Here is a 27,828-nt window from a genome sequence, read left to right as displayed (position 1 = left end):
CTTGTGTTTGTTCTTTCTTGGCATGCTAAGCTTAGGGGCGTACCAACATAGAAACAATGGGGACAGTTGCCCTCCACACAAAAAAAAAATAGTTCCCATCCCCCCTTCAAAATTTTGGTTAAGCCCTCATCAAAATAAATCCTTGGTTTGCCACAGGCTAAGTTCGGCATTCTTAAGCAACATATGAGCTCCGAGATTGCTATTTCCCTATCGTTCGTATGTTATAATTCAGAATGATATGATCGTATGCTTTAGTCAATAAGTACAAAAGGTCATATAGTGCGACTTATTAATTACTCAAGGTAGAATCAAGTTGTGGTTGGTCAACATAGTTGCATAGCTCTTCACCCTTAGGACATGTGAGCTAATAGGAGTGTCTTCCAACATACGGTATGATATAAGCGCTTCATTGTTTCAAAGTGCTCATGTCTAGAATGCTGAATGGTCCTCCGAATCTCTTTTGACTTCTTACACCAAGGAGGTCAACATGAGACAAAGCACACTAGATAAGTCTTCAAGATGTTTAGACTAGCTATCTTAACCGCTTTGGTAGCGTTAGCTGTTGGCTCATCATGTATGGGAGCTTCTAGGTGATAGTACTACTCTTCCAATTTGAGAACTATTCTCAAACTACGGTCCAGGAAGCTTGTGCCATTGAACTTTTCCTTGTCCAGTCTGACGTACATTTGAACATATTCAAAGGGTAACTAGAGGCTGTTGACTGAAAACCAAAACTATAATGCAGCTACAAATAAAGGTCATCCTGCAAACAGGAACACAATTTCTAGCCTTACTGTACAAGCACCTTGACGAGTATCAAAAGAAGCAGGCATCCTTGCAATTACGAAAATAAAACACACAACATAAAACATTACAGGCAACATTTAGTCTTTGTCGATCACAATAATACCAAACACAACAGATTTAAAAGTCTTAAAATGTAACTCCAGCTGCAACAAAAGACTTTAATATCATGAGTCCTACAAATGAAAAGATAATGCAGCTTCTTTACAACAAGACCCTCATCCACATAGAAGTGCTTGCTACTTCCCACGTCGGGATGACGCCTGAAAAATATTTAGCACATAAATTAATAATCAATTAATAGACAAAACATGTATGTACACTGGGTTTAAGGAATTGAACTGTGCATTATAAAGAATGGGTTCATAGATCACTTCAGAATATATGGCACAGTTTGAATACATGATAATTGTTCATTATAAGCTTTAATAGCATCTTAAGTTTGCAAACTGTAACTAGGCCCAAGCTATTGATCGGTAAGCAGAAATAAGACCGAATTTGGTTACCACCCCACTAATGACCCTTTTCTTCTATTAATCACAAAACTCAACTTACAAAACTGATTACATACTCATATACTACTCAGCTAGGCATTCAAATCAAATACTAACACTAATAAGGATAAACATAATTAAACTAATAATTCTAATCTATTACAGCCTAATTTATCTAAACCGATAAACTCAGTTTAACTTTCTAATTATATTTAATATCCAACTCCTTGATTTTCTCAACCTCTCGCGATCTGATAGGGATTATGCCAACATAGATGGAAAATAATTTATGGAAATGGATACACGTATTACCTTACGAGACGATTTCTTGGTAGAAGCCTTTTTAAATCCTATGGCATATGGTCCATCAGGTATCAGCTGAGAAAATGCCACTGCAAAAACAGTACTTGCACTTACATTAACAAAAAAGGTAAAATAAAAAATGAAGTGAAGAAATAAACTTCAAATGATAAAAGTATACATGTATCCCCTTGTTGCAGTTTGTTCGAAACCATGTACTCTTTGAGTCCATCTAAAACGTACACATTATTGAGCAAAAAATGGAAGCGCAGATGCCATTCATTAATTTCATCGTCAACAACATAAAATGGGATCCCGTGAGGATCAGAAACTTCTGGTAAATAAGCCTGAGGTATATATGCACATTCATTAACATTGTCAAATTCTTGCATTTAAAATATCATTGGGTTAAAATAATATAAACGCTTTGTCTCACCTCTGCATACTTGCTTGGAATGACTATGCTGCCATCCTTGTGGATATCACCAGCAGTTAGCTGCTTCTCAAACATTGAAGCGATTGTACATTTCAGGCTACGTTAAGTTAAAGAATACACTAAACATACGCTAGAATCGATAGTCAAAACATCAATGAGACAAGATATAAATAAAAGGATACAATTTACGAATTGGGAGCCTCCTTATTTCCTTATCAAGATCCAACACTTTGCTGAAATGTCGTTCCTAAGAAATTTGTAATCCATAAAGTTAGCATTATTGAAAAACAAAAAAACCTGAAACGCAATCTTTTAGTCCGAACTTCCATCTTACCATAAAAGAAGCAATCTTTGAGCATTCTAGACATATCACCTTTTCCGTACCATCCTCAAGCAAAAGCCAGTCGCTGAATGAAACAAAGCATGAACAATGGATTGGCTGCAAAGATGGAACACAGCATTGGTTAAAATATAAAAGAAATAAAATCCAATGTGTATCCTTTAACATAAATATTTTCTAACAAAAAAATACGAATTATACTCACCTTGGTACAAGACTGGCACTTCCTCCAATCCTGTTGTTTTTTGTGAAATGTTTCGCAGAACCGTCCAGATTCATAAATCGAACTGTATGAATCCAAGATACAAATTAGATGAGAAATTAGTTCTAGTAACTCAATTTGGGCATGGTTTGCACATTTCAATAGATTACGCCCATCAATCTGCACGATCTTAATTTGCGCAAAACTTAAACCTAGATAGGTAAAGTCACACACATTCTTATGTTGTTAAAGTTTGAAATCTCATGGTCACATGCAATATAGGGTGAATTGTAGTACAAACCCTTTTAGTTTCAGTGAGTTTGAAATTGTGTGTACATAAAATATCAAGTCAAAAACAACATAGAACTCCAGATCCACTAATATACTGCTTAAAATCCCAAATTTTACACAAAGAATCATATAATCAACTCATATATAGACGATCTGGATGACATTAGATAGGAAATATTCGATTGAACTTACTAGCAGCGACCGCACAGCTCTGCGAATTTTCCTGTGGTTAGAACCCACCCACTTCTCAAGGAAATGGATGAAGAGTCGTCACAGTGGAGGCAAGTGTTGACCCTTGATGCAGACGCCATGAAAGATGCTTCTTCAACAAGAATGACAAAACCCTAGACGATGAAATTGGGGTTTGAATGCTAACCCCCCTTTTAAAGCATCATCTAGGATCATCATAAAATCCAGCTCAGCATATTCATGTATCGTATCTCATCATCCAGACACATAATTAATGTATGAAAACCGCAGCTCCAAGCCTGTTTTGGGGTCGGCAACAAATGACAAAATTTTAGCAAAAGTGGAAAAGATAGTTGGAAGGTTCTAAAACTATTCATTAAATGCATTAAATATTTATTAATGATATTGTCCCTTTAATTATGTGAATTATTTTATAAAATAAGGAGGTATATTCACGAAAAATATTATAAGGCAGTGAAAAACTTTTTCATCTATATCTATATTACATATAAAACATATTTGGAGGATAAAATGGTAATTGATTCTTTCCGGCGAGACGTCGTTATATTGATTATCACCGGCCGGCCATACGTTGCTTCACCTGCTACAACGTTTCATCAAACAGTAATTCAATGCTTCCGTACGTTATTCAATCAACGATTTTTATTGCTCCCTTATGTTTTCCCAAAACCCTAATTCTACTTCGTCACTTTTTTTCCTTTAAACCCTGTGCCATTCAAGAGTTGATCCATAAGGTAGGTTTCCTTCTTCAATTCCCTCAATTGTGCAATCAATAGAATCTTTATGTTATCAATTGAAATCGACCAATAATTGAACACTAGTTTAACAACATCACCAGGTGACCGCGATGGTTCTACAGGTGCGAACTTTGTTCCATTTCCTAATAGTTTTTTTTTTTCAATTTCATGTTAATTTGATTTGTTCGCGTGTGGATTAATTTGTGCTCTTTGCAATTTTTAGTTTTTTTTTTTGTAGATTAAATAATGGAAGAAGAGCGAGAACAATCATTCAAGTAGAGCAATTTAAATCATTCAGGTATGTTTATAGCTGGGAGAAATTATGAAACGTTTGCACTGTTAATGAAATCAGGGGATCTAATGTAGCATTTAGTATTTAAAAATCTGGATAAAGGAGAATCGTGGGATGATGATTTTGAGCTAAACAAGGTACACATTTGCTGCGTAATACCAAAGGGTTCTCTTGTATATTCTGTTGTTTATGTATGTGCTTGCTTTCGAGAAGCTTCAGCTTAATTATTGGTTATTTCAATTAAAACAAGTGTCTTATTAAGAAGATCCGGCCATCATTATAAGTTGATATATGTGAACCTGGATTTGTCTATAAAAACTTTATTATTAACTCCAGTTTTCATCACTGTTATGGTCTTGAGCTCTACTTTTTAAGCCTACAGTATATAAATGACTTTATTGACATTTACAACCAGTTTTTTCCATGTATAAATACATGTACTGTTGTTTGATTGAGGCTTGTGATAATTTGATTTTAGAAGCAACATTTAACCGAATTGGATTAGAAGGGCACTTTGGGAATAACATCACATTTGTAACAAAAAACGGTCTTAACAGATTCATGTTTTTTTAGTTTATTTTAGCTCGAGCTTTAAAAAATTGAGCTCGAAACGAGCCGACCTAGAGCATGGTTGAGCTTGGCTCGTTTACACCCCTATAATTAAACCCTTTTTTGCCATAGTTTCTGCTTAAATTTTAATTGTTTATAGTTCCCATGGCAATTCCTATATGGTTTGCATACATACTATTATTAATTCAGATCGAGTTTGTAGTTTGTTGTATATGTATTTAATTTGTTCAACATGACTGATTGTTCATAGTTCATACTGGGTTAGTTTTCAGTCTTGTCTCTCCCTCAGTACTTTATACAAGTATGAGGCTATTAACACTTATGGCCTGGTCTACACTTCTTCAGGATGGGTATGATTACAATAGTATCACACAACTTTTGGTTACATGAAATACAACCTGCTGCTGCTAATTGGAAGTATGTTTATTTGGTGCACCATGTATATCTCTTAACAATTTATAAGTTAAGTTCTTCAATTTTTTGAATGCTCATCTTGAACTTGAAAATCTTTCACAAGAATAATTTGATAATTGGTTTTAATATTTTAAGCTTCTTAACAACTTGGTGCTGAAGGGAGAGTTACATTTGCTGATGCGTTGGTGTATGCCTGTAATCAAGGAAGAGTTACAACACTTTAGATGCCCGATGTATGTAGACAAAAGTCCACCGCAACGCACAACTTATGTTGGCACCATAACGGACTCAAACACTACCAACCGATCGAGAATTTTCGTTGCGTTCCTGCTACAACGCGTAGGCTCTCCTACTAGTAAAACTAAACGCATGTGATTTTTTATGACCAATTGTAATTTATAAATATTAATTATAATACACACAAATCAACTATAATTAAAGTATATATAGTACTAGCTTTGACTACATGGGTAATTAATTAAACTTAAATATATATAAATTGATAAAATACAAATTTAACAATATACTTATCTTACAATGTTAATAAAGGTCCTTATACATTTACAAAATTTTAAATACAAACAATTATATATAGTTAACTGACATTATTTGTTTAATTGTACTTTGTTGTATTCCTTTGAGGCTACACATGTCTTTAAAAAAACGAAACTTATAAACAGAAAATAAAAATATAACCTAAAAAATTATTATTAATTAAAAATTATAAACATAAAAATAACACAATACACTTGGAGACTGTATATTCAAATAGGTAGAGCCATTTTTACCTTCTTTGGTTTCCAACAACAATTTTCTCAATCTACGGTTTTTTCGGTAAAGATAAACATCAATTTGAATACCAAAGGTCTGGAAAAATTAATAAAAAACATACTATAAAATTTAAGCATATGTATTGAATAAACATGTGAAAATTAAAGGCTTGTAAATATCTATTATATTATAAGTATATTGGTTTTTAATACTCTCAATTTTAGCTCGTTGGTAGATAACACTCCCAACTTTTACTTTGTCTCCCACCACTCCCAACTTTCACCCTATTTGTTTTTATCACTCCCTCGTTAACCGAAGGCTAACGCCGTTAGTGGAGACGATGATGTGGCTTTTTTAGTTTTTTTTATAATTAAGTCAGATGAGGTGTCATGCCTACTCGGATTCGGCCGGAAAAGCTCACATGTCGTCGGATTTAACAAAAGCACCCATGTTATCTTGTTTACTAAACGAACGCCCTAAACCACCACACTTACCACCATTTTCCATTGCCATTCTAACAAGATCTAACTTGGAACCGCCGTCGTCTTCGTAGTTACATTGTCGAAAAAACGTGTAGCAGCAAAACCCTAAGTGTTCATCAATCAATGTCTGCATGGCACCATTGTTCAGTCTCTCAAGACCCACCGCTGGTTGCTACTGTACCATGGGATGTTGTTGTCGTTTTCCGACTAAAGCCACAGTCTGATTGTCACCCACGCTACTTGCCGGAAAATCGAGAGCGGCGGCTAAAAACAAGTTCCCCCACTTGCTCTTTATCAGTGGCGAGTTTCAACATGGAGACAACTATTTGGATGGTTGATGAAAGTGCTTGTACCGTCTTTAATTTGAATGGTGGAGAGCAACCGGACTTCAATTTGAGCAGAAGGTTAGACATACATAATGCAGAAAAGACGTTTCATACGATGAGACAAGACGAACTGGTAGATAAAGATGACAGCCGGAGAAGTGGTGGTGGTGGTGATGATGTCAGGCGGTGGTGGTTATGATGGGAGATTGGAGGGTGGAGAAGATGATGGTTTAAACAATGTATAAAAGATTAAAAAATAAAAAAAGGTTAAATTCCAAGTAGGCATGACACCTCATCTGACTTAATTAAAAAATAAAAATAAAAAAACCACGTCAGCGTCTACACTAACGTCGTTAGCCTTCGGTTAACGAGGGAGTGACAAAAACAAATAGGGTGAGAGATGGGAGTGTTGGAGACAAAGTGAAAGTTGGAAGTGTTATCTACCAACAAACGGAAGTTGAGAGTATTAAAAACCAATATCCCTATATTATATCTAATATACAAAACATATGAAAATTAAAGCTAAGAAAAAAAATAATGTAATGTAAAAGTTTTTTTTGGGTGTTATGATATTAAATTTAGCTAAATTAAAATTAACTGCATGTTTTTAATTAATTTATTGTTTAATATAAATAACAAAATAGTTAGTTTTGGAACAATTGTATTGATTAATTTATAATTATTAAAATTATTACTAATTGTGCGCTATTAATGGTAAGGAATTAAAAAATATGGGATTTTTATGGATAAAGAAGGGAAATTGAAAGGAATTTTGTGGGAGGATTGGCATATGTTAAAAGTGTAGTTTCGTTTTTCTTTTTATTATCATATTTAAATAGTTGAATTAATAGTTAAATAATTTATAAGGATTAACATCGAAACGACACATCAACATAAAGTAACACCCTTTTATTAAGAGTATAGATTTTGTAATTACGATTTGGTGTGAACACGTACCAAATCATTGTAATAAACAATCAAAACGGTGTAATTTGAGAGAAATCATTTGGAAACCATAAATGTGTTAATCTTTTATGCAACATTTTGCGAAATTTCGTTCTCTTTGATCTAGGTGTTTCCGCCACCAAGATCATTCGTTTGATTCGATAGCTGTGAGATCCAGGGTTGTTCTGTTAATGGTATAAGAACTATGAAAGATAATAATATTTGATAAACGGCAGAAGAGGATCGGAATTGTTTTTAGGGTTTTATTAAGATTGCATACTTTTACATGAAAAAGAAAAGGCCTTATAAAGGCAACAATTACAACGTAAACCAACTGAAAATTTGCTGAAATAAAGCAAGAGGACCGGTCAAAGAGAAGACTCAATAGCAACGTTTGTCATTCAACAATTAAATAAAACTTGACCAATGCAATCCATGAACTTGAATAGAATCCGACCCATCAGGTGTTTGAATTACTTTCTAATGCCCCCCGATAATTCAAACTCTTGCATCACAATCATCTTCCTAAAATAGCCAAAATTTTCATTTTCTTTTGAAAGTATTTTTGTCAAGATGTCTGCATCTTGCTCTTGAGCACCACAGAACTCTAGTTTTACTTGTTTCTGAGTTACCATTTCACGAACAAAGTGACACTCTAACTCAATGTGTTTGGACCGGCTGTGCATTATTGGGTTTTTAGATAGACATATCGTAGACCTGTTGTCACAGTAGATTGTTGTAGCCTCCTCTTGACTTAGCATCAGATCATTCAAGATTCTTCTAAGCCAAATGGTTTGACAAGTGGCAGCGGTAGAAGCAATATAGTCAGCCTCAGTACTTGATAAAGCAACGGTTTGTTGTTTCTTTGTGTTCCAAGTAATTGCAGCACTTCCAATGGTGAATATGCTTGCTGATGTACTTTTCTATCATCCATGCAACCTGCCCAGTCACTATCGAAAACCCGGACAAAATTACCCCTTGACCTTCATTTGCACGTTTAAACCAAAGGCCAAACTTTAGAGTTCATGCCACATACCGCATAACTCTCTTGGCTGCACCAAAGTGATTTTCGGAGGGATTTTGCATGTACCTTGACACTAAACTGGCTGAGTAAGCAATGTCAGGACTAGTTTGTGTCAGGTAAATAAGGCGGCCCATCAATGTCAGGACTAGTGTATATATCTGCATCAGCCTTATTAGCATTATCATCCAGTTGTAGCCTTTCATTTGAGTTCATTGGTGTGTCTTCAGTATTACATCCACTCGACCACTCATACCGAACCTGATCAAAAGATCCCTTGCATATTTTTCTTGTGACATGAAAGTTCCACCTTTTGATTGGTGAATTTCCAAGCCCAAGAAATATGAAAGTAAGCCCAAATCGGTCATCTCAAAAGTAGACATCATTCCCTTCTTAAATTCTGAAACACGTAATGAATTAGAACTAGCAAATATAATATCATCTACATAGAGGAAGACATAGATGACATCATTAGTTTCAGTTTGTTTGACATACAGAGTTGGCTCGTTGTTACTTCTTTGGTATCAATTTGTGACAAAGTACTCATCTATCTTGGAATACCAAGCCCTTGGAGACTGTTTTAAGCCATACAATGCCTTCTATAAACGACAGACCTTGTCCTCATTTCCTTCTACTTCAAAGCCTTCTGGCTGTTGGACATAAATTTCTTCTTAGAGCTCACCATTGAGAAAGGTAGATTTCACATCAAGTTGGTGTACATTCCAACCTTGATGTGCTGCAGCAGCTAAGACCAAACGAATAGTCTCAAAACAAGCAACTGGAGCCAACGTCTCTTCATAATCTATCCCCTTCTTTTGGGAATACCCCCTTGCTACCAAGCGTGCCTTATACTTTATCACTATGCCATCAGGTCATACTTTCATCTTATACACCCACTTCAGCCCCACCAAGTTCTTTCTAGGAGGTAGGGAAACCAAACTCCAAGTGTTGTTTCTTTCTATGGCATTGAGTTCCTGATCATTGCTTGTTTCCATTCACTTTTGTATCAACATTAAAGGAAAATTGTGTATACAAATATGGAGGAACCTCCATTTCGGTAGTTGATGCATAAACATCATTTAGAGATTTTGTTCTCAAAATAGGAGAAGATGAACTGAAACCAGATTGGTCCAAGTCATTAGCACTAACACTACTAGTTATTGGTGACCGCATAGGCAGTGGAGAATAACTACCAGTGTTGTTACTTGTTGATAAGAGAAGTAGCATCACCTGGAGTTTGAGGGACTGGAGTGGCAGTTGAATTGCTGGAAATTCCGGAATATTCACTTGCTTCAACTAGAAAAGGATCACTATAATATCGTTCAAACATTTGTTTCTCACCCTTGAGAGTATCTTCCCAATCCCATTGAGACTCTTCCATGAAAACAACATTACGCTGGGTCATAAACTTCTTGGTTGTCGGGTTGTACAATCGGTACCCACTGCTTTGGGTAGAGTACCCGATAAACACACACTTTTCAAATTTGTTATCAAGTTTTCTTCACCATTCAATTGGAATTAGACTGTAGGCGACACACCCGAATACACGCAAGTATTCTACTGATGGTTTCTTATTCGACCAGGCCCCATTAGGAGTTTGTCCCACAAAGGCAGTTGTAGGTGACAAGTTAATCAAATGGATGGTTGTGGCCACTGCTTCGACCCATAAAAAATTTGGCGGTTTCTTTTCTTTTAGCATGCTTCGTGCCATTCCCATTATCGTCCTATTTTTCCGCTTCACAACCCCATTGTGTTCAGGGGTATATGGAACAGTTAACTCACGTCTTATTCCATAAGTTTCACGATAGGTATTGAATTCATGTGAACAGAACTCACCACCCATGTCTGTGCGAAGAACTTTGATGCTGGACTCGCTTTGTTTCTCGATCATACACCTGAATGCTTTAAATCTGACAGGCATCAAATTTCTTTGAAATAATTTACACCCAACATACATGAGTTAAGTCATCAATCAATAACAAATAATACAGACTTTGGCCTAGGCTAGGAGTTTGCATGGGACCGCATAGGTCGGCATGCACAAGCTCAAGCCTTTTCATGGCACGCCCTGATTTAGACACAAATGGTTGTTCGCATTGCTTGCCCAAAACTCTTCCTTCACTGGTAGGGGCACGACTAATAGTGGGTAGGCCCAAAACCAGGTTCCTATTTTGTAGAAGTTTTAGACTATCAAAATTGAGATGCCCATACCTTAGGTGCCATAGTTTTGTAGGAGTGATGCAGCGGTAAAACGATAATGGAGATCGGATCATTTTGATTAGTGAATTCCCGTGATGATCTTCCAAAAACCCCAAATCCCACCCAAAGGTCAGGGAAAATGAAGAGAAAATAATTATTATTAAAATTGAAGTATAACTTTTCAGATTACATTCTCAGCATATAAAAAGACTTCCTAAAACTAAATGGCCCAAAAAAGGCCATGGGCAAACACAAATCCAAAAATAAAAACATAAAAACGGACGAAAAGACAATAAAATGCCCAAAACTTTATTTAGAAAGCGATTTTGGCTTCGGACAGGGCCAAACCGCCATGGGCCAAATTTTCATACAAATTGAAGTCCATACAAATAGTGTCTCCAAATTTTCAACGCGAATACAACAACACCGAGCTCAAGGTCATGTGTGGTATTCACTGACCACAACAGCCTCCAACATATTTTTGACCAAAGATTTAAATATGAGGCAACGACGATGGGCCAAACTTCTAAGCTACTACGATTATGAAATACGTTACCATCCCGGTAAAGCAAACGTAGTAGCTAATGCCTTTAGTTGCAAAACCCATGTTAAAAGCATTCTTCTTCTAAGCGTTGTTATCCAGACCGATCATCAAATACGTATCTTTGAGACCCAACACATCTCCGTTACTGAAGGCAATATGTAAAAAGAGATGTCGTGTGGTGCTGAACTCCAACTCGAAACCAAGCGTGATGGTTTGCTCTATTTTCTTAACCGCCTTTGGTCTCAGGTCGTGACAAGCTTCGCACATTTATAATGGACAAAGCTCACAAGTCACGGTATTCCATCTACCCTGGTGCGGATAAAATGTATTTCGACCTTCAAACAACTTTTTGGTGGCCCGGCATGAAGAAAGATATCGCTATCTTTGTTGGAAAATGTTTAACATGTGCTAAGGTAAATACCGAGCATTAAAAACGTGTTGGTTTGCTTGTGCAACCTTTAATTCCCGTCTGGAAGTGGGAGAACAATACGATGGACTTCGTCACAAAACTTCCCACCACCAAGAGGCAACATGATAGTCTTTGGGTAATTGTCGATCGATTAACCAAATCAGCCCATTTCATTCACATTCAGGAAAAGCTTTCGATCGGTCAACTCGCTCAAATCTATGTCAACTAGATTTTTTGTCGCCATGGTATACCTTTGATCGTGTATTATATCTGACCGTGATGGTCGTTTCATGTCTCGTTTTTGGAATTCGCTTCAAACCGCTTTGGGAACCCGTGTAGATCTTAGCACCGCTTATCATCCTCAAACAGATGGTCAGTCTGAAAGAACCATTCAAACCCTTGAAAACATGCTAAAACTTGTGTGCTTGATTTTGGTGGTAATTGGGATACTCATCTTCCGTTGGTTGAGTTTTCATACAATAATAGTTATCATTCGAGCATCAAAATGGCTCCATTCAAAACGCTCTATGGCTGTAAATGCCGTTCACCTATTTGTTGGAACGAGATCAGTGAGACTCAGCTCACTGAACCCCGAAATGGTACAAGATACCACTGAAAAAATAGCTCAAATTCGTAATAATCTGCTTACTGCTAGAAGTCGCCAAAAGTCTTACGCTGATAAGCGACGATGACCCTTAGAATTCGAAGTTGTCGACCATGTCCTCCTTAAGGTTTCACCTTGGAAAGGAGTAGTCCGTTTCGGTATGAAAGGTAAACTAGGCCCCCGTTTTGTTGGTCCGTTCAAAATCCTTGAACGAATCGGAGATGTTGCTTATCGCCTCGAGCTCCCGCAAGAGTTTCAAGGCATCCATCCTGTGTTTCATGTTTCGAACCTTCGAAACTGTTTAGCTAACAAGAATCTTCATATCCCTGGAGGTACGTATCGATAAGACAATGCACTTTGTTGAGAGACCGGTTGAAATAGCGGATCGAATGGAGCTCGTTATTGTTATGTGCTTATTTATAAACCGATTCACAATTAGCGTACATGTTAATATTATTCTTGCATATTGTTTATGATTATACATGAACTTGCTTACAACGTGTTTACTATTCTTATGGTACAAGTTATGCAAACGCATACACATAGTGGGCGGGTCCGACGGGACGTACCTGCACTGTCTAACGTTATGACTTCTGTTGTTCGTAAGGTGGTTCTCATTCCCCTATTACTACGGCCTCGGCTAAAGGAACGAGAGAACGACATTAATTGATTTTATTTACTTTACGCTTAGATATTTATTGCATTACGAAAGTTGAATCACGCCTTTTATACATACATCTATATATATATATATATATATGTAGCGAAAGATTAAAATAAAAAGTAATGTTTTCCTAAAAAATGTAGGAAGGATTTTCCACCATTGGATTAACATCATCTATCAAGGGGTAGGATTGTAATCTTAGTTTATTTTGTATTATGGTATGTAATTATATAATTAATAAAAATTAAAAAAGATCCGGATTTTTTTCCTTAATAATTGACATTTAGTTTAACATTAAATAAAATTAACCAAATAATCGTATAGGGAGTATATTCTGGATCAAAATATCACACTATCAATTTTATAATATGAGATATCAATTAAACTTCTTATTCACTACAATATTTAACATTACAGCACAAAACATTTTTTAATAAAACCAACACTCTAGATTAACATACAAAACAAGTTGTACTAACATTCAAACCTTTCAAATCCAGAACACAAAACCAAAAGTCTAACAACCAAACCTTTCTGATCCAAAACACAAAACCAAAAGTCAAACATTCAAATCCACATAATTAAAATACTTGTACTAAAATATCAAGATAGCTTCAAGCGCTCAATTATTCTTGCTCGCGCCGTGTTTTCCAGTTCCATCTTCTCATCAGCGAACAATCTTTCATACTCCATCATATCATGCACGAACTCAACCTTTGTCAGGTTGATTTCGCTCAGCAACATCTTCACGACATACTTTGTTCTAAGATCGTTTAGTTCCGCCTTTTGTTTCCCTGAAACTCTTCCACGAGCGTCCACCTCCTCTGAAAGCCCACAATCAGCAAACCATTCCTTCGTGACACAACCCTTAAAAGTCTCCATGTGTCTCATCATAAACACTCCACAATCTACATGGTTTTGAAGTTAATTTGTTTCTTGACAGCATCACCGGACCCTACACCTCCAAAAGTAGTATTGTATGCTATTCGTGGGCTTCTTCGAACTAACAAACCCACACATATTGTGTTAATAACAAACAAACAAAAAGATTAACCAAAATGCAATTAATGAGTCACTAAACTACAAAAAAAAACTACAAAAACAGTAAACACACACCCTTCTACAATAAACAACAAAAACAATTATCACACCCAACACAAAAACAACCTATCCCGCGTACCGTTAAAGCAACATTATTCACAACCCGTTAAACATACCGTTCCCACACCACTTAAAACACACAAACTTCATCATCTTAAAAATAAGCTTCACACACAAGAACAACTTGAATACAACCACCATTCTAATAACACAACCATTAAACACACACCCTTCTAAAGTAAACAACAAAACAAATATAACGACCCCACACAAAAACAACCTAGCCCTCGTACCGTTAAAGCAACCTTATTCATAAACCGTTAAAAAACACCGTTACAACGTTACCCCGTCACTTAAAACAACCCTTAAAACACACAAACTTCATCAGCCTAAATACAAGCTCCACAAACACAATAACTAGACTACAAACAACCATCTCATAACACAACCACACTTTAACACTTTTATCAACCTTCCATTCACTCTTAAAAACACACATTCACACTAACCAAACTAACGAACTTTAGATACAACACACACCCTAAATAACACTTTGTCGGTTACTGGTAACACCAAAACCTTTTCATTCTTATTGAATCCAAAAACTGCAAAACTAATAACACCCTATAAAACAACAAGATAGTAGTATGCAAATAATCAAATTGTCAACAACAATAACACACAATCGGCTAAACGATGTTACCGGAAAAACGATGAACCACTAAAACCCTAGATTTTGGGGGTTTCAATACCAACCAATTAAATAGAAAAACACATCTTGAACCTTGTTGATTATCGAACGCGCTTTCAAAGCAGATTTCTTCTTCTCCATTATTAGTTTACTGCACATTCAATTACAAAAAAACCAATTACATTTGGCACTTCAAAAGACCACTGATGTTATCAGAAACACACTGTAACAATGACGAGGTATTCAGAATAGAAAAAAACCCACCTTCCTCTGCTTCGATTTCATGTTTTACGGTCGCCAATAATTGAGATGGTTTTTGGGGTTTGAGAATATTTGACGTGTGTTTTCAATTTATGAAGGGAAGGACCAGATATATTGGTGTTTTAATTGGGTTGAATAATATAAAAGATTTTATGTTGTTGAACATACTTTGGAAGTTCCAGAGAAAATGGCATAAAAATAGGAGCTTCCATGGTTATTACATTCGCAAACTACATGTTACAAATTATTGTATGACAAATATACCCTTTAACACATCAATTTTAGCCTATAAAATAAAACACTCATCCATTTAAACCAACATTCAATCTTATCCATTGATTACCAGGATCCTACCACTCAGATTCCTTCCTACACTTTTTAGACACACTCCTCTTTTTACAATAACCCCTCCCTATGTATGTATACGCAAAACTTATGAAAACTCACCAACTTAATTGTTGAAAAATATATTATTTTCAACGTGCCACAGGTTGAATCAGATGGCGTGCTAAGGATGAAGATCATTAGTATACCTTAGGTAATTTGAATAAAGAACTTATTTATTGTTTTGATGAAGTGTTTTCATATTATTTTTATTTAGGAATAATTGTGTACTTGTTACGTTACGAAATGAAATAAATATAATTATTGTCTCTTTAATAGTGTTACGAGCTATGAGTGATATGTCCGTGGCGTATTCCGCTTAAAGTCGGGGTGTTACACCTACACCCAAGCCTGTTCACACGGATGAAGTTTATGATGAGGGAAATGAAATTGAAACAAATGAACTATTTCATGTGAAGATGGTTCGACAGTCTGCTTTGAAGGCTATTCTGGAGCCTACTAGGAGGAGTGTCCACAAGTATAAAGGTAGGGAGCCCGGAGTAAAATTTGGTCAGTTTGCCAAAACGGAGACCGATAGTGATGAGACAGAGATGGAAAAGGAAGGTGAAGATAGTGGTGATGACCATGATGATGATGATGGTCAGGATGAAGGAGGTGATGAAGAAGAGGAACACGATGAGCCTGTTGATGAACCGGTTGCTGAGACTGAGATAGAGCCGAAGTTGATGTTGTTATAACACATGTCAAAAAAGAAACATGACAAGGGTAAGAGGAAAGCTTGTGAATACTCTAATAAGTCTGCTACTACTGATGAAGAGGAAGAAGAAGACGAGCCGGAGCGTCCACTGAAACGCTTGAATAAGGCCAAAGATTCCAAGAAGTCTTCGCCTTCCAAGGTACCTTCTATTAAGGTAGATTTCTTTCTATTTCAGCTATGATTAGTGAATTCGTAGCACCCAAAACATAACAACACAAACCACCACCATACCTGACCCACACATAGGATCGCCCACCACTTTGGCCAAAACCTTAGAAGCCCTTCAAGTCAAACGGATAAAGTTTACCAAAGACCAAGCCTCAACCTCACCAAAAACCCAATCCGAAACCAAAGTCAAATCGCCAACCAAATCTCAAACAAAACCCAAACCTATGATTATCCTGAAAACCAAACCCAAACCCAAACCAAAGAAACCACCCTTAGAGACGAACCCATCACATCTCCCGAAACCTCACCAACCCGACTAGATGAGCCCATGCCATATATGTTTGAAAATATTCCTTTAACCACCCAAGCCCAAACCTTAGCCTCACATAGGACCACCGTATCCGTTACCTCACCAACATACCAATTCACTTCACCAATTAGAAGCACAATATTTTGGTCTTCTACATTCACACCATCCATCCAATCCCAAACCACTACATCCACCACAGAACCCACAACCAAACCTACCAACCTACCCTTAGCCTTAAACAAATCATTCCCAACCTTATCTCTAACCCTACCTATACCAACCACACTACGCTCAACCATATCAACCACACCTCCCTCAACCCAAAAGAGCCCAATCATAGCTGACACACCCATTTCAAGTGGCAAATCGAAGAAGTCTCCAGTGTTCCGATATCTTGTACTCGATAGGATTAAGGCATTGGAGGAGGAAAATGAAAACCATGCCAAGCGTGAGCTTATGTTGATCAAATTCATCAAAGATCAACAAGCTATCAATCAAGAAGTTACTCGACAAAACGACGCTATGGCTGATAAATTGGCTACTCTGCAAGAGCAACGTGATTTGGATCAAGTCCAAATTACAAGTCAAAAAGAGTAGATTGATATGTTGCACAATAGAATCAACAATCAGCAAGAGTTGATCAATCGTAACTCGTTTAGAAATTTTGATCAACATAATGGGCTTGAAAGGATCAAATCAAGAGTATCCAAGCTGGAAACTGATCTTCCCTCCTCTAAATTTGCAAGAAACTTTAGGATGGAACTTAACTCCACACTTGATAAAGTTTGGATTGACTTTGAGCGACTGGGCTCAAGAGTTGGTTTGTTGGAAGGTAGAAACAACAGGGATGTGGATAGGTTGATGGGTGAGATTGTGAAGCTGTGTGACACGATGGAGCAGCTAGATGGCGAAATGGAGGATCAGCGCGACTCTCAATCACGCATAAATGATCGTTGGTGAACCGTGACCTTGCAGTTATGGAGGTAATGCGGTTAACAAATGAAGATGTGGAGAACTTGAGAATGCATCTCATGGAGACCTTTCGTGGGTTTCTACTTGTAAATGAGCCAAGGATTGAGTAGAGTAACATACGACAAACTGCTCTTGCTAATATGGTCACTGATGCCGAATGGGTCAGAGCTCAAGGAAACTTATACTTGTCACACCCTCAAAATCTACTAACGGAGTTTTACCGTCAGAGGGTGTGAACTAACAGGATCGGATTCATTAGTTATAATCAAACCATAAAACAAAGTTTCAAAACCATGAAAACGTTTACGAGTATTTAAATGCGGAAGCGTAAAAACCATAAAAAAAATGTTGCGTCACGCAGGTGGACTTAAACCCAATGATAACAGTTTTAAAATAGTTTGCATAACAAAAGCGTTTTCAAGAAATGCATAATCCTATAACGCGCGCCCGCCTCGGCTACCTGAGAATAACATACTAAAAGTGTCAACACGGGGTTGGTGAGTTCACAAGCTTATATCAATAAAGCGTTACGTTTGCGTTCAGCGTTTTGCGTTTAGCTTTCAGTGTTTTGCGTTTAGCGTTCAGCGTTTTGCGTTTAGCGTTCAGCGTTTTGCGTTACCAGATAGTGTTATGTCAATTATATATCTATAGGTAGCTAGCCTATAAAACAAGTATTACTAAGTGTTCGACACCGAAGCTGACTGTTTATCATTTGCCTTGCCACCAGGTCTATCCCGACCATGGCATGTGTTTAGCCAAGATTACACCCACTCGACCTCCAGTCGAGTTTAGCGTTGGGTGGGGTTTGTCAAACCAGTAGTACTACTCAACAATGTCTCGCTATTATCCAATATTAAACGGTTCGATGTGAATGAAGGACTTTAGTTATTGCGTTTGCCACTTAGGCTTTACAAGTGATATATAATTTATATTAAAAAAATCTTAAATGCGTTTTCGGAGTATGTTATCTCCCCAAGTGAAAAGCGTTTGAAAATAGTTTAGAGGGGTAAGTGAACTCACTGTTTGCGAAGAATTCCCAAAATAAATCACCAAAGGATGCGCGTCACAGAAAAACTCTCTAGTGTTCTAAAACAACAAAGAGATTTTTCTAAGTGTCGGAACTATTATCGAGTCTCTAGACTCGGCACATAATACCTATGCACACAATGTGTTTCGTGTTTCGTTTGTGAATAGCGTGTGACTTTAACAAGTACATTCGTGATACATTACATATGTGAGCAATTATTTACGTGTCATGTATTAATAATGTACATCACTAGCAATTACTCCCCGTAAGGGCAATTTGGTCACACATAACAATTAACTAGCAATTATTCCCCGCAAGGGCAATTTGGTCAAAACACGACAACTATTTAGATCGTATTCCCCACAGGGGCAATTTAATCAAAACATAACAATTATATAGCAAGTATTCCCCACATGGGCAATTTGGTCAAAACATAACAATTATATAGCAAGTATTCCCCACAGAGGCAATTTGGTCAAAACATAACAATTAACTAACAATTATCATGTTTCATGCATTTTCACAAAATTCAGCAGCTAGTTTCACCGAGACAGAAATTCTACTTGAAGGATTGTACTATTCCACCGATCATAGCATCTCAATTAATTTACCAAAAATCATCACAAAAGCATATATGTGTTAGGTTTCCAGAACACATTTTGTTGTATTTTTATTCCATATATATTTCTCATAATGATCAATTTACCACAGCAAACTCATAACAGTCAAATTTATGCGCAACAGAAATTTATTTGCAATTCCCGTTAAATGAAAAATCCAACAAATGCAAGACCACTTGGGTTAGGTTCCTAACTCAAAAATTCAACTTCTAGAAGTGGAACCAACCCAATTGGTCTCGTAGTTCATGAGATATAACATTTACAAAACAACCTAACAGCAGGTCTAACAACTCAGCTTTGCACAACGTTTTTGTAAAATCATAAAGGTTAACTTTTACACGTCCAAAAATTGCAAATTTACATTCTTTAGAAACTAGACTCATCCTAGTTTACTGTAGTATCAATAATCTCAACCAATTTTCACATTTACACCCCATTACAGTCAATTGAACGTCAGCAACACAATCTGTCCAGAAACTTTTTGCATCCAAACTCAATATATTAACTATCTATGGGCCATAATCCGTTCATATAACATTCTAGACACCATAACCATCATCCATGCATATCAATTACACCATACATACATGGTTAGGGTTTTATTTGATCTCAAAATCAAAGACACAACAATTAACATGTAATAATATTAATTCTAGTTATCAAATCATCATCAATACATCATCAAATCAAACAAAGATCATATGAACACAATATATGAAATTTCCAGATTTTAGGGTTTATAATTATACCTTCAAAAGCACAAAAATAAGCAAGAGGAAGGTAGAAGATGACTAGAATCGGGTATAGGAGGCTTCAATTGTGAAAAACAAGATCAAAAACCAAAAGATATGTGTGTGTGTGTGAGCCGATCGTGAGGAGGGGGAAGGAGGGCAGGCCGTCGGTTTTGGGAAGAGGGAGAGGGAGGAGAGGTTAGGGTTTATATTTATTAATAATAATAACATGTTACACTTTAGTCCCCCAACTTCTAGTTTGTACTTTTCTAGCTTAAATAACTAGTTCTAGCACATTGAGTTAACGTTTATAACAATGTTATCACATAACACATAAGTCTAACACATAATTATCACATAATTATTGTTTTGACGTTTTTCGTTTATTCACCAATTGTTTGCGTCAACTCGTTTGCGTTTCGGTGCAATTCCCGAAAGACTACACATGTAGTAAGTGTCAAGCGTCATTTAAACCCTAGTTTAAATGTAATGAGGTGTGCGTTATAGATTCAGTGATCTTTAAGTTTAAATTGACGGAGTTGAGTTAACGGAGTTAACCTGAAATTGACGATTGTCACAATACTGTTTCCTATACAAGGGTGAACCTATAAAGGATGATGGTGAAGGCGGATCAGGTGTGAAGGAAGTTGATGAGCCTGCTGCTGTTTTTGGAAAAGTTGTGAGCACTGAACTTGTGGTTACTACTACCGCTACATCTGGGCAGGTAAGTCCCACAAGTTCACCACTTGTTGCACCCACTACTGGTGAACAAGTCAGTGTCGTCTTTACAACTGCTTTGATTGAATATGTTCCACAACAACCAATAGCTCAAGGTGGTGGTGGAGGTGATGGAAACGGTGGTGATGATGATGAGTCTGATGATGAAAACGATGATGGTGACGACAATGAGAATGAGGAAGATGATGAGGACAAGAATGATGACGATGATGATCACGAGTATGATAGTTTTGATGATCCTCGTGGTAGTGATGGTGGTAATGGTGATGGTGGTGCCACTGGAGAAAATAAGGTGGTTGAGGAGGAACCGCCAAGTGAAGCTAATAAGATTCGTGAAACAGATGTTGCGATTGAGGCTAAAATTGCCTCTCTTTTTAACGTTTGTTCTGTTGCAGATACCGAGTCACCAGTCAAGGAAGCGGTGGAAATAAACGACGATAGCAATGATGGAATAAACTATTCACCCAATCCAGATACACCGGAAAGGGTGAATGTGAAGCCTGCTATTGAAGAACCTGTTGACTCCTGCTGCTAAGCCTGCCAAAGGAAAGTCTTCAAAGTGTATTAAGTATTACAGCATGAGCAGGATGGTTAGCCAAATATGGAGATCAAAGCACTCAGATGCATTTCTCTATGCAAAGTGGCACAAGGATAGCAAAAAGCTGGGCTATTTAGCATGCGAATGGCGATCTGACATAACTCACCTATGGAGATATGCATACTTTGTCAGTCCTTGACATGAATTATTTCAGAAAAACCGTAGGTCGAGATGATGATAAAGACACACTGGAGTCATGGTTCAAGCGTTTCCTGAAGCACGAGTGGAATACCAACTATCTAAAGTTCGTTGTCAATCCGGGTTGGTCTTACAAGTCAAAGGAGATAACTCGTTCACCAACAAGTCGTCCAAGAGTCGAAGATACAAGATGCCAGACGATCATGGAGAACCAATTTTTCATGGCATACCCTTCGATGACGACTTTCTCTTTGATTTCGTTTCTCGGGAGTTTGACAACATCCATGGTGAAGTCAATTCATTGTGAACGCACACACAAACTGCGGTTCTTTGACGAACATGAACTAGCAGGTTTCAGACTGTCCGACTTGAAGAAGCTTGTCTAGTCGCCTTTGTGTACTGTTGAAGATGTCTGTCGTGACAACATGGACGCCATTGTCGGAAAATTCAACAAGTTCGTTCGTCTACTTGTTGAACATCAACCTTTCAAAGACAAAGACGATATCTTTGAGTACGATTTCGAGTGCGAGTGATGATGGAAGCTAACAAGACAAATACCAAATACTAGAGGGAGATTGTAAGACCCATTTCTATATCAGTCTTTCGTATTTGTACGTATTGTAATGTCTATGTATTTGTTAGCTTGTTAAACTTATCTTTTGTATGTTTAGGCCCAAGGCCATTTGTATTTGAGCTCATTGGGCCGTTCATAATAAATACATAGTATATGAGCACACACACTATATATAATATGTGTAACTCATACACACACAACCTTTTTGCAAAACCTTATCTTCTAAACTCAAACTCTCTCTTCTCTCTCTATCCCTCACGACAATAAACTCACACACACAAGATCCGAGATCTCGGTCTTCACAATTTATTTTCGCTAACTAGTGTGAAGGTTGATCCAAGATAACTAGTAATAGTTGTTTTGTTGTTAGATCCGGTCAAGGGACCTATAATGTTAATAGTAAACTAGTTACATAATTGAAAATCTTTGATATATTATATTGTATACTAAAAGAAAATAAAAACCGTGCATCAAATTCAAAACAATATTTAAACACAAATAATATTGATTACCATTGTTGACAATAAATAAATAAATAGTAACAATAATATTAATCAGTTTTTGTCCATTTGGTTTTGGATTATTACGAACACAGCTTATGATATGATGACAGAAACCCATTTAAAAATCTTTGTCCTTTATAATTAAAAAAATCAGGTTCAATCAACACAATCGCGTATCCAAATCATTTGAGCGAAGGTTGAGGTGTGTGTCAAAAACGAGTAGATTCGATATTATATATATGCTTTATAACGTGTTTCACAAGTTTGGAAAATCCCGTGATATTTGATTGGTGATTTGAACAAGAATTGGAACAATTTTAATAGTGAAATTTGGTCGCATGATTCTCGACTTAATTTTACAGACATATGGCAAGTTTTCATGCTTTTGTTGGTAACAAATTTTTGGGTTGAAGGAATCACCGGAATATCCGTTACTATGACCGGAAAAAAAAAAGAAAAGAGTTTTTATTTTTAAAAGTTTCACTTTGCTCCCCCAAGGTTATAAACATATTCATTTAAATAAACCATTTATATTTTTTTAATTCATAATAATTAAACATTTAACTCGTTCAAAACATTAAATTTCTAGGGTTCCGAACAAAATTGGGACGTTACGATTATTACCCCTAAAAGATAAATTCCGTCCTCGAAATTGATCCTCAACACAAAATTCTAGAACAATATGAGTTTTTTATTATGAAAAGAAAACAAGGATCATTCAATGATGAAAAAATTCAAATACTGAAAAAGATGAAGTCTTAAAATCAAATGACAATAACTTAGAAAATGCTCCAATGCTTCACGGGTCTCGGCCAATATCGTTGTAGCCATGCTTTTTTTATTTTCTGAAAGCTATGTGAGTTTATTTTCAGCGGTTAAAGAAAACACTCTACCGCCAGCAGTAGATGGTATGGCGTTTGCGCCGGTAGCATGAGTGCTCTTCCCGATGTTTTAATAGTAGATACGGACAATCTTGGACATAATGTCTTGTTTGTTTACATTCAAAACATCCATCAGTTGCTTTAATGCATACACCTCCATGGAGTTTTCTGCATATTTTGCAGGGTGGTAACGGATCCCGATATTGTAGAACACCGGTCTTATCATCATGCAAGGAACGATGCCAACTTCCGTTCTTGTTATTGTAGTTATGGTTTGAATTCGATTTGTGACTAGCGGAATATGGAGCTTGGGAAGCTTGGCCGACATTTAGCGTGAGGTTCTTTATGAGGTTCCCGTAATACTTAAGTTTCATAGTTTTGCTTGCAATCTCTAGATTTTGGACTGCATTAGCCACTTCAGTAATGTCGTTATACTCTTGGTTAACAATAAGCCACTTGATCCTTTCACGTAATGCCCATTTCAATTTCTCGGCTAGTTCTTTTGGGGTTCCGGTAGGACCGGCAAAACTAGCCAATCTTGTGAATCAATCCATGCATCAGTCATCGGTTTGTCTTCCCTTTGTTTAATTGAAGCAAACTCACGGATGTACTCCTATCTAAAAGCGAAGTGGAAGTATCGTTGGAAGAATAGGGTTTTAAAACTACCCCATGGCAATGCAGCAGCGAACTTATCACCCCCTCTAGCATGTTTAACAAAACTCCACCAACACCTTGAGTTGTCCTCAAGCTTATAAGCAGCCAATCTCGTTTTAAATTCATCATTGACACCCAAAACTTCAAATATATTCTCTATGTGAGAAATCCAGTTATGTGCGTCAATTGATGTCTTTGCTGAGCTAAAAGACTTAGGGTGTTGCTTTTGGAATCTAGAAAGTCATTTGTGAATGCTAACATGGGACGACATCAATGGTTCCTTTTTCTTGGCCTTTGGTGGCGAAAGGGGAGGTGTCGGATCACGGGGAAGAGCAGGGGAATGGATTGGAGTTGATGATCGAGGATGAGTCGGGGATCGAAGGGGAGTTGAAAAACGGAGTGGTGCTGGAGATTGGAAAGTTTCATTAAATTGATAATCTTTTCCTCCATTTCCTGATGGTTTGAGTTAGGTTAGGGAGTAGCTCGATTTTCATTCGTTGAGCAACTGTCTCAATAAGGTTAGGGAGTAGACCATTAGACCATTGATTGAACGTCCTTCTGCATTGTTAATGGTACGAAGCCGCTTGAGTCACGACGGGTTGATCTTCTAATTGGAGGCATTCTACAAGAAAAGATGATTAAAAAAATAGAAACTTACAATGTCGAATCCACCCGACGAATTGCTCACGCATGAGGATACTGAACAAAATACAATAAGTATACGAAAAAGATCTTTACCCATACCCCACATGTTTTATTTAATTTTTTTAAATATTTTCGACAGAATACCATAATTGTAACACCTCGCCCGTTCTAGGGCTGACGTGTCACATTTACAGTTGGTCAAAACTCAATGCGCCATTTTTCTTAATGATAAAACATTACATTTTCAAAATAAATACAAAAATTGTGTACAAAACATCATTAAATTCTTCTTTTGGTAAAACTCTTGATCCTTAAGTTTTTTTCCCCTTGAGCCCTCGATCAGATCCTTCTAGATAGCCCTGTTGGTTGACGTACATATAAACGAAATATGCACGCCTGAATTTACTCAGTTGGACAACAACTATAACAATAATGCAATAACTTAACATACTCGTTTTAATAATTCATATTCACTATACATCTTTCGGTGCATCCACATTCACTGGACACCTTTCGGTGCATCCACTGGACACCTTTCGGTGTATCACATTCACTAGACACCTCTCGGTGCATCAAATTCACTAGACACCAATTTTTTGGGTTGATGGAATCACCGGAATATCCGTTACTATGGCCGGGAATAAGAAAGAGAAGAGTTTGTATTTTTAAAAGTTTCACTTTTCTCCCCTAAGGTTATAAACATAATCATTTAATATAAACCATCTATAGATTTCCAATTCATAGTAATTAAGCATTTATAATTTTTGAATGACGAATTAATAACTCGTTCAATACATTTTATTTCTAGAGTTTCGGAAAAAAATCGGGATGTTACAAGGACGCTAGAGCGCTTGTGTTTGTTCTTTCTTGGCATGCTAAGCTTAGGGGCGTACCAACATAGAAACAATGGGGACAGTTGCCCTCCACACAAAAAAAAATAGTTCCCATCCCCCCTTCAAAATTTTGGTTAAGCCCTCATCAAAATAAATCCTTGGTTTGCCACAGGCTAAGTTCGGCATTCTTAAGCAACATATGAGCTCCGAGATTGCTATTTCCCTATCGTTCGTATGTTATAATTCAGAATGATATGATCGTATGCTTTAGTCAATAAGTACAAAAGGTCATATAGTGCGACTTATTAATTACTCAAGGTAGAATCAAGTTGTGGTTGGTCAACATAGTTGCATAGCTCTTCACCCTTAGGACATGTGAGCTAATAGGAGTGTCTTCCAACATACGGTATGATATAAGCGCTTCATTGTTTCAAAGTGCTCATGTCTAGAATGCTGAATGGTCCTCCGAATCTCTTTTGACTTCTTACACCAAGGAGGTCAACATGAGACAAAGCACACTAGACAAGTCTTCAAGATGTTTAGACTAGCTATCTTAACCGCTTTGGTAGCGTTAGCTGTTGGCTCATCATGTATGGGAGCTTCTAGGTGATAGTACTACTCTTCCAATTTGAGAACTATTCTCAAACTACGGTCCAGGAAGCTTGTGCCATTGAACTTTTCCTTGTCCAGTCTGACGTACATTTGAACATATTCAAAGGGTAACTAGAGGCCGTTGACTGAAAACCAAAACTATAATGCAGCTACAAATAAAGGTCATCCTGCAAACAGGAACACAATTTCTAGCCTTACTGTACAAGCACCTTGACGAGTATCAAAAGAAGCAGGCATCCTTGCAATTACGAAAATAAAACACACAACATAAAACATTACAGGTAACATTTAGTCTATGTCGATCACAATAATACCAAACACAACAGATTTAAAAGTCTTAAAATGTAACTCCAGCTGCAACAAAAGACTTTAATATCATGAGTCCTACAAATGAAAAGATAATGCAGCTTCTTTACAACAAGACCCTCATCCACATAGAAGTGCTTGCTACTTCCCACGTCGGGATGACGCGTGAAAAATATTTAGCACATAAATTAATAATCAATTAATAGACAAAACATGTATGTACGCTGGGTTTAAGGAATTGAACTGTGCATTATAAAGAATGGGTTCATAGATCACTTCAGAATATATGGCACAGTTTGAATACATGATAATTGTTCATTATAAGCTTTAATAGCATCTTAAGTTTGCAAACTGTAACTAGGCCCAAGCTATTGATCGGTAAGCAGAAATAAGACCGAATTTGGTTACCACCCCACTAATGACCCTTTTCTTCTATTAATCACAAAACTCGACTTACAAAACTGATTACATACTCATATACTACTCAGCTAGGCATTCAAATCAAATACTAACACTAATAAGGATAAACATAATTAAACTAATAATTCTAATCTATTACAGCCTAATTTATCTAAACCGATAAACTCAGTTTAACTTTCTAATTATATTTAATATCCAACTCCTTGATTTTCTCAACCTCTCGCGATCTGATAGGGATTATGCCAACATAGATGGAAAATAATTTATGGAAATGGATACACGTATTACCTTACGAGACGATTTCTTGGTAGAAGCCTTTTTAAATCCTATGGCATATGGTCCATCAGGTATCAGCTGAGAAAATGCCACTGCAAAAACAGTACTTGCACTTACATTAACAAAAAAGGTAAAATAAAAAATGAAGTGAAGAAATAAACTTCAAATGATAAAAGTATACATGTATCCCCTTGTTGCAGTTTGTTTGAAACCATGTACTCTTTGAGTCCATCTAAAACGTACACATTATTGAGCAAAAAATGGAAGCGCAGATGCCATTCATTAATTTCATCGTCAACAACATAAAATGGGATCCCGTGAGGATCAGAAACTTCTGGTAAATAAGCCTGAGGTATATATGCACATTCATTAACATTGTCAAATTCTTGCATTTAAAATATCATTGGGTGGAAATAATATAAACGCTTTGTCTCACCTCTGCATACTTGCTTGGAATGACTATGCTGCCATCCTTGTGGATATCACCAGCAGTTAGCTGCTTCTCAAACATTGAAGCGATTGTACATTTCAGGCTACGTTAAGTTAAAGAATACACTAAACATACGCTAGAATCGATAGTCAAAACATCAATGAGACAAGATATAAATAAAA

At 36.8% G+C, this 27,828-nt stretch overlaps 1 protein-coding gene across 3 annotated transcripts; it reads right to left on the bottom strand.

The window, feature by feature from the left end:
* Positions 1-624: 624 nt before the first annotated feature.
* LOC143598477 (B3 domain-containing transcription factor VAL3-like) lies at positions 625-27,828 on the bottom strand. Of its 3 annotated transcripts, none has more exons than XM_077076682.1 (4): positions 27,653-27,828; positions 27,398-27,563; positions 27,229-27,308; positions 625-1,067 (listed from the first exon to the last, which is right to left on the bottom strand). In XM_077076682.1, exons 1-4 carry the CDS (start codon positions 27,725-27,727, stop codon positions 1,044-1,046), a joined length of 345 nt encoding a protein of 114 aa, XP_076932797.1. In that variant the 5' UTR covers positions 27,728-27,828; the 3' UTR covers positions 625-1,043. The 3 variants fall into 3 exon arrangements, with proteins under 3 accessions (XP_076932797.1, XP_076932798.1, XP_076932796.1); XM_077076683.1 differs by lacking the exons at positions 27,229-27,308; positions 27,398-27,563; positions 27,653-27,828 and adding exons at positions 1,611-1,690; positions 1,780-1,945; positions 2,035-3,075; XM_077076681.1 differs by lacking the exon at positions 625-1,067 and having other exon boundaries at positions 26,356-27,308.

The sequence above is a fragment of the Bidens hawaiensis genome, unplaced genomic scaffold, assembly GCF_021521415.1.
Source record: "Bidens hawaiensis isolate Kalapana, Puna unplaced genomic scaffold, B.hawaiensis_p1.1 tig00050423_1, whole genome shotgun sequence".
Lineage (NCBI taxonomy): Eukaryota > Viridiplantae > Streptophyta > Magnoliopsida > Asterales > Asteraceae > Bidens > Bidens hawaiensis.
This window is presented reverse-complemented; position numbering and strand designations above follow the sequence as displayed.

What these genes read in the sequence shown, in the direction of transcription:
- LOC143598477 (XM_077076681.1), bottom strand. Translation starts at nt 27,727, where the DNA reads ATGTTTGAGAAGCAGCTAACTGCTGGTGATATCCACAAGGATGGCAGC. An exon ending in TTCCAAGCAAGTATGCAGAG is followed by an intron (nt 27,564 to 27,652) that starts GTGAGACAAAGC and finishes TATATACCTCAG; the next exon opens with GCTTATTTACCAGAAGTTTC. An exon ending in ACTGCAACAAGGGGATACAT is followed by an intron (nt 27,309 to 27,397) that starts GTATACTTTTAT and finishes CTGTTTTTGCAG; the next exon opens with TGGCATTTTCTCAGCTGATA.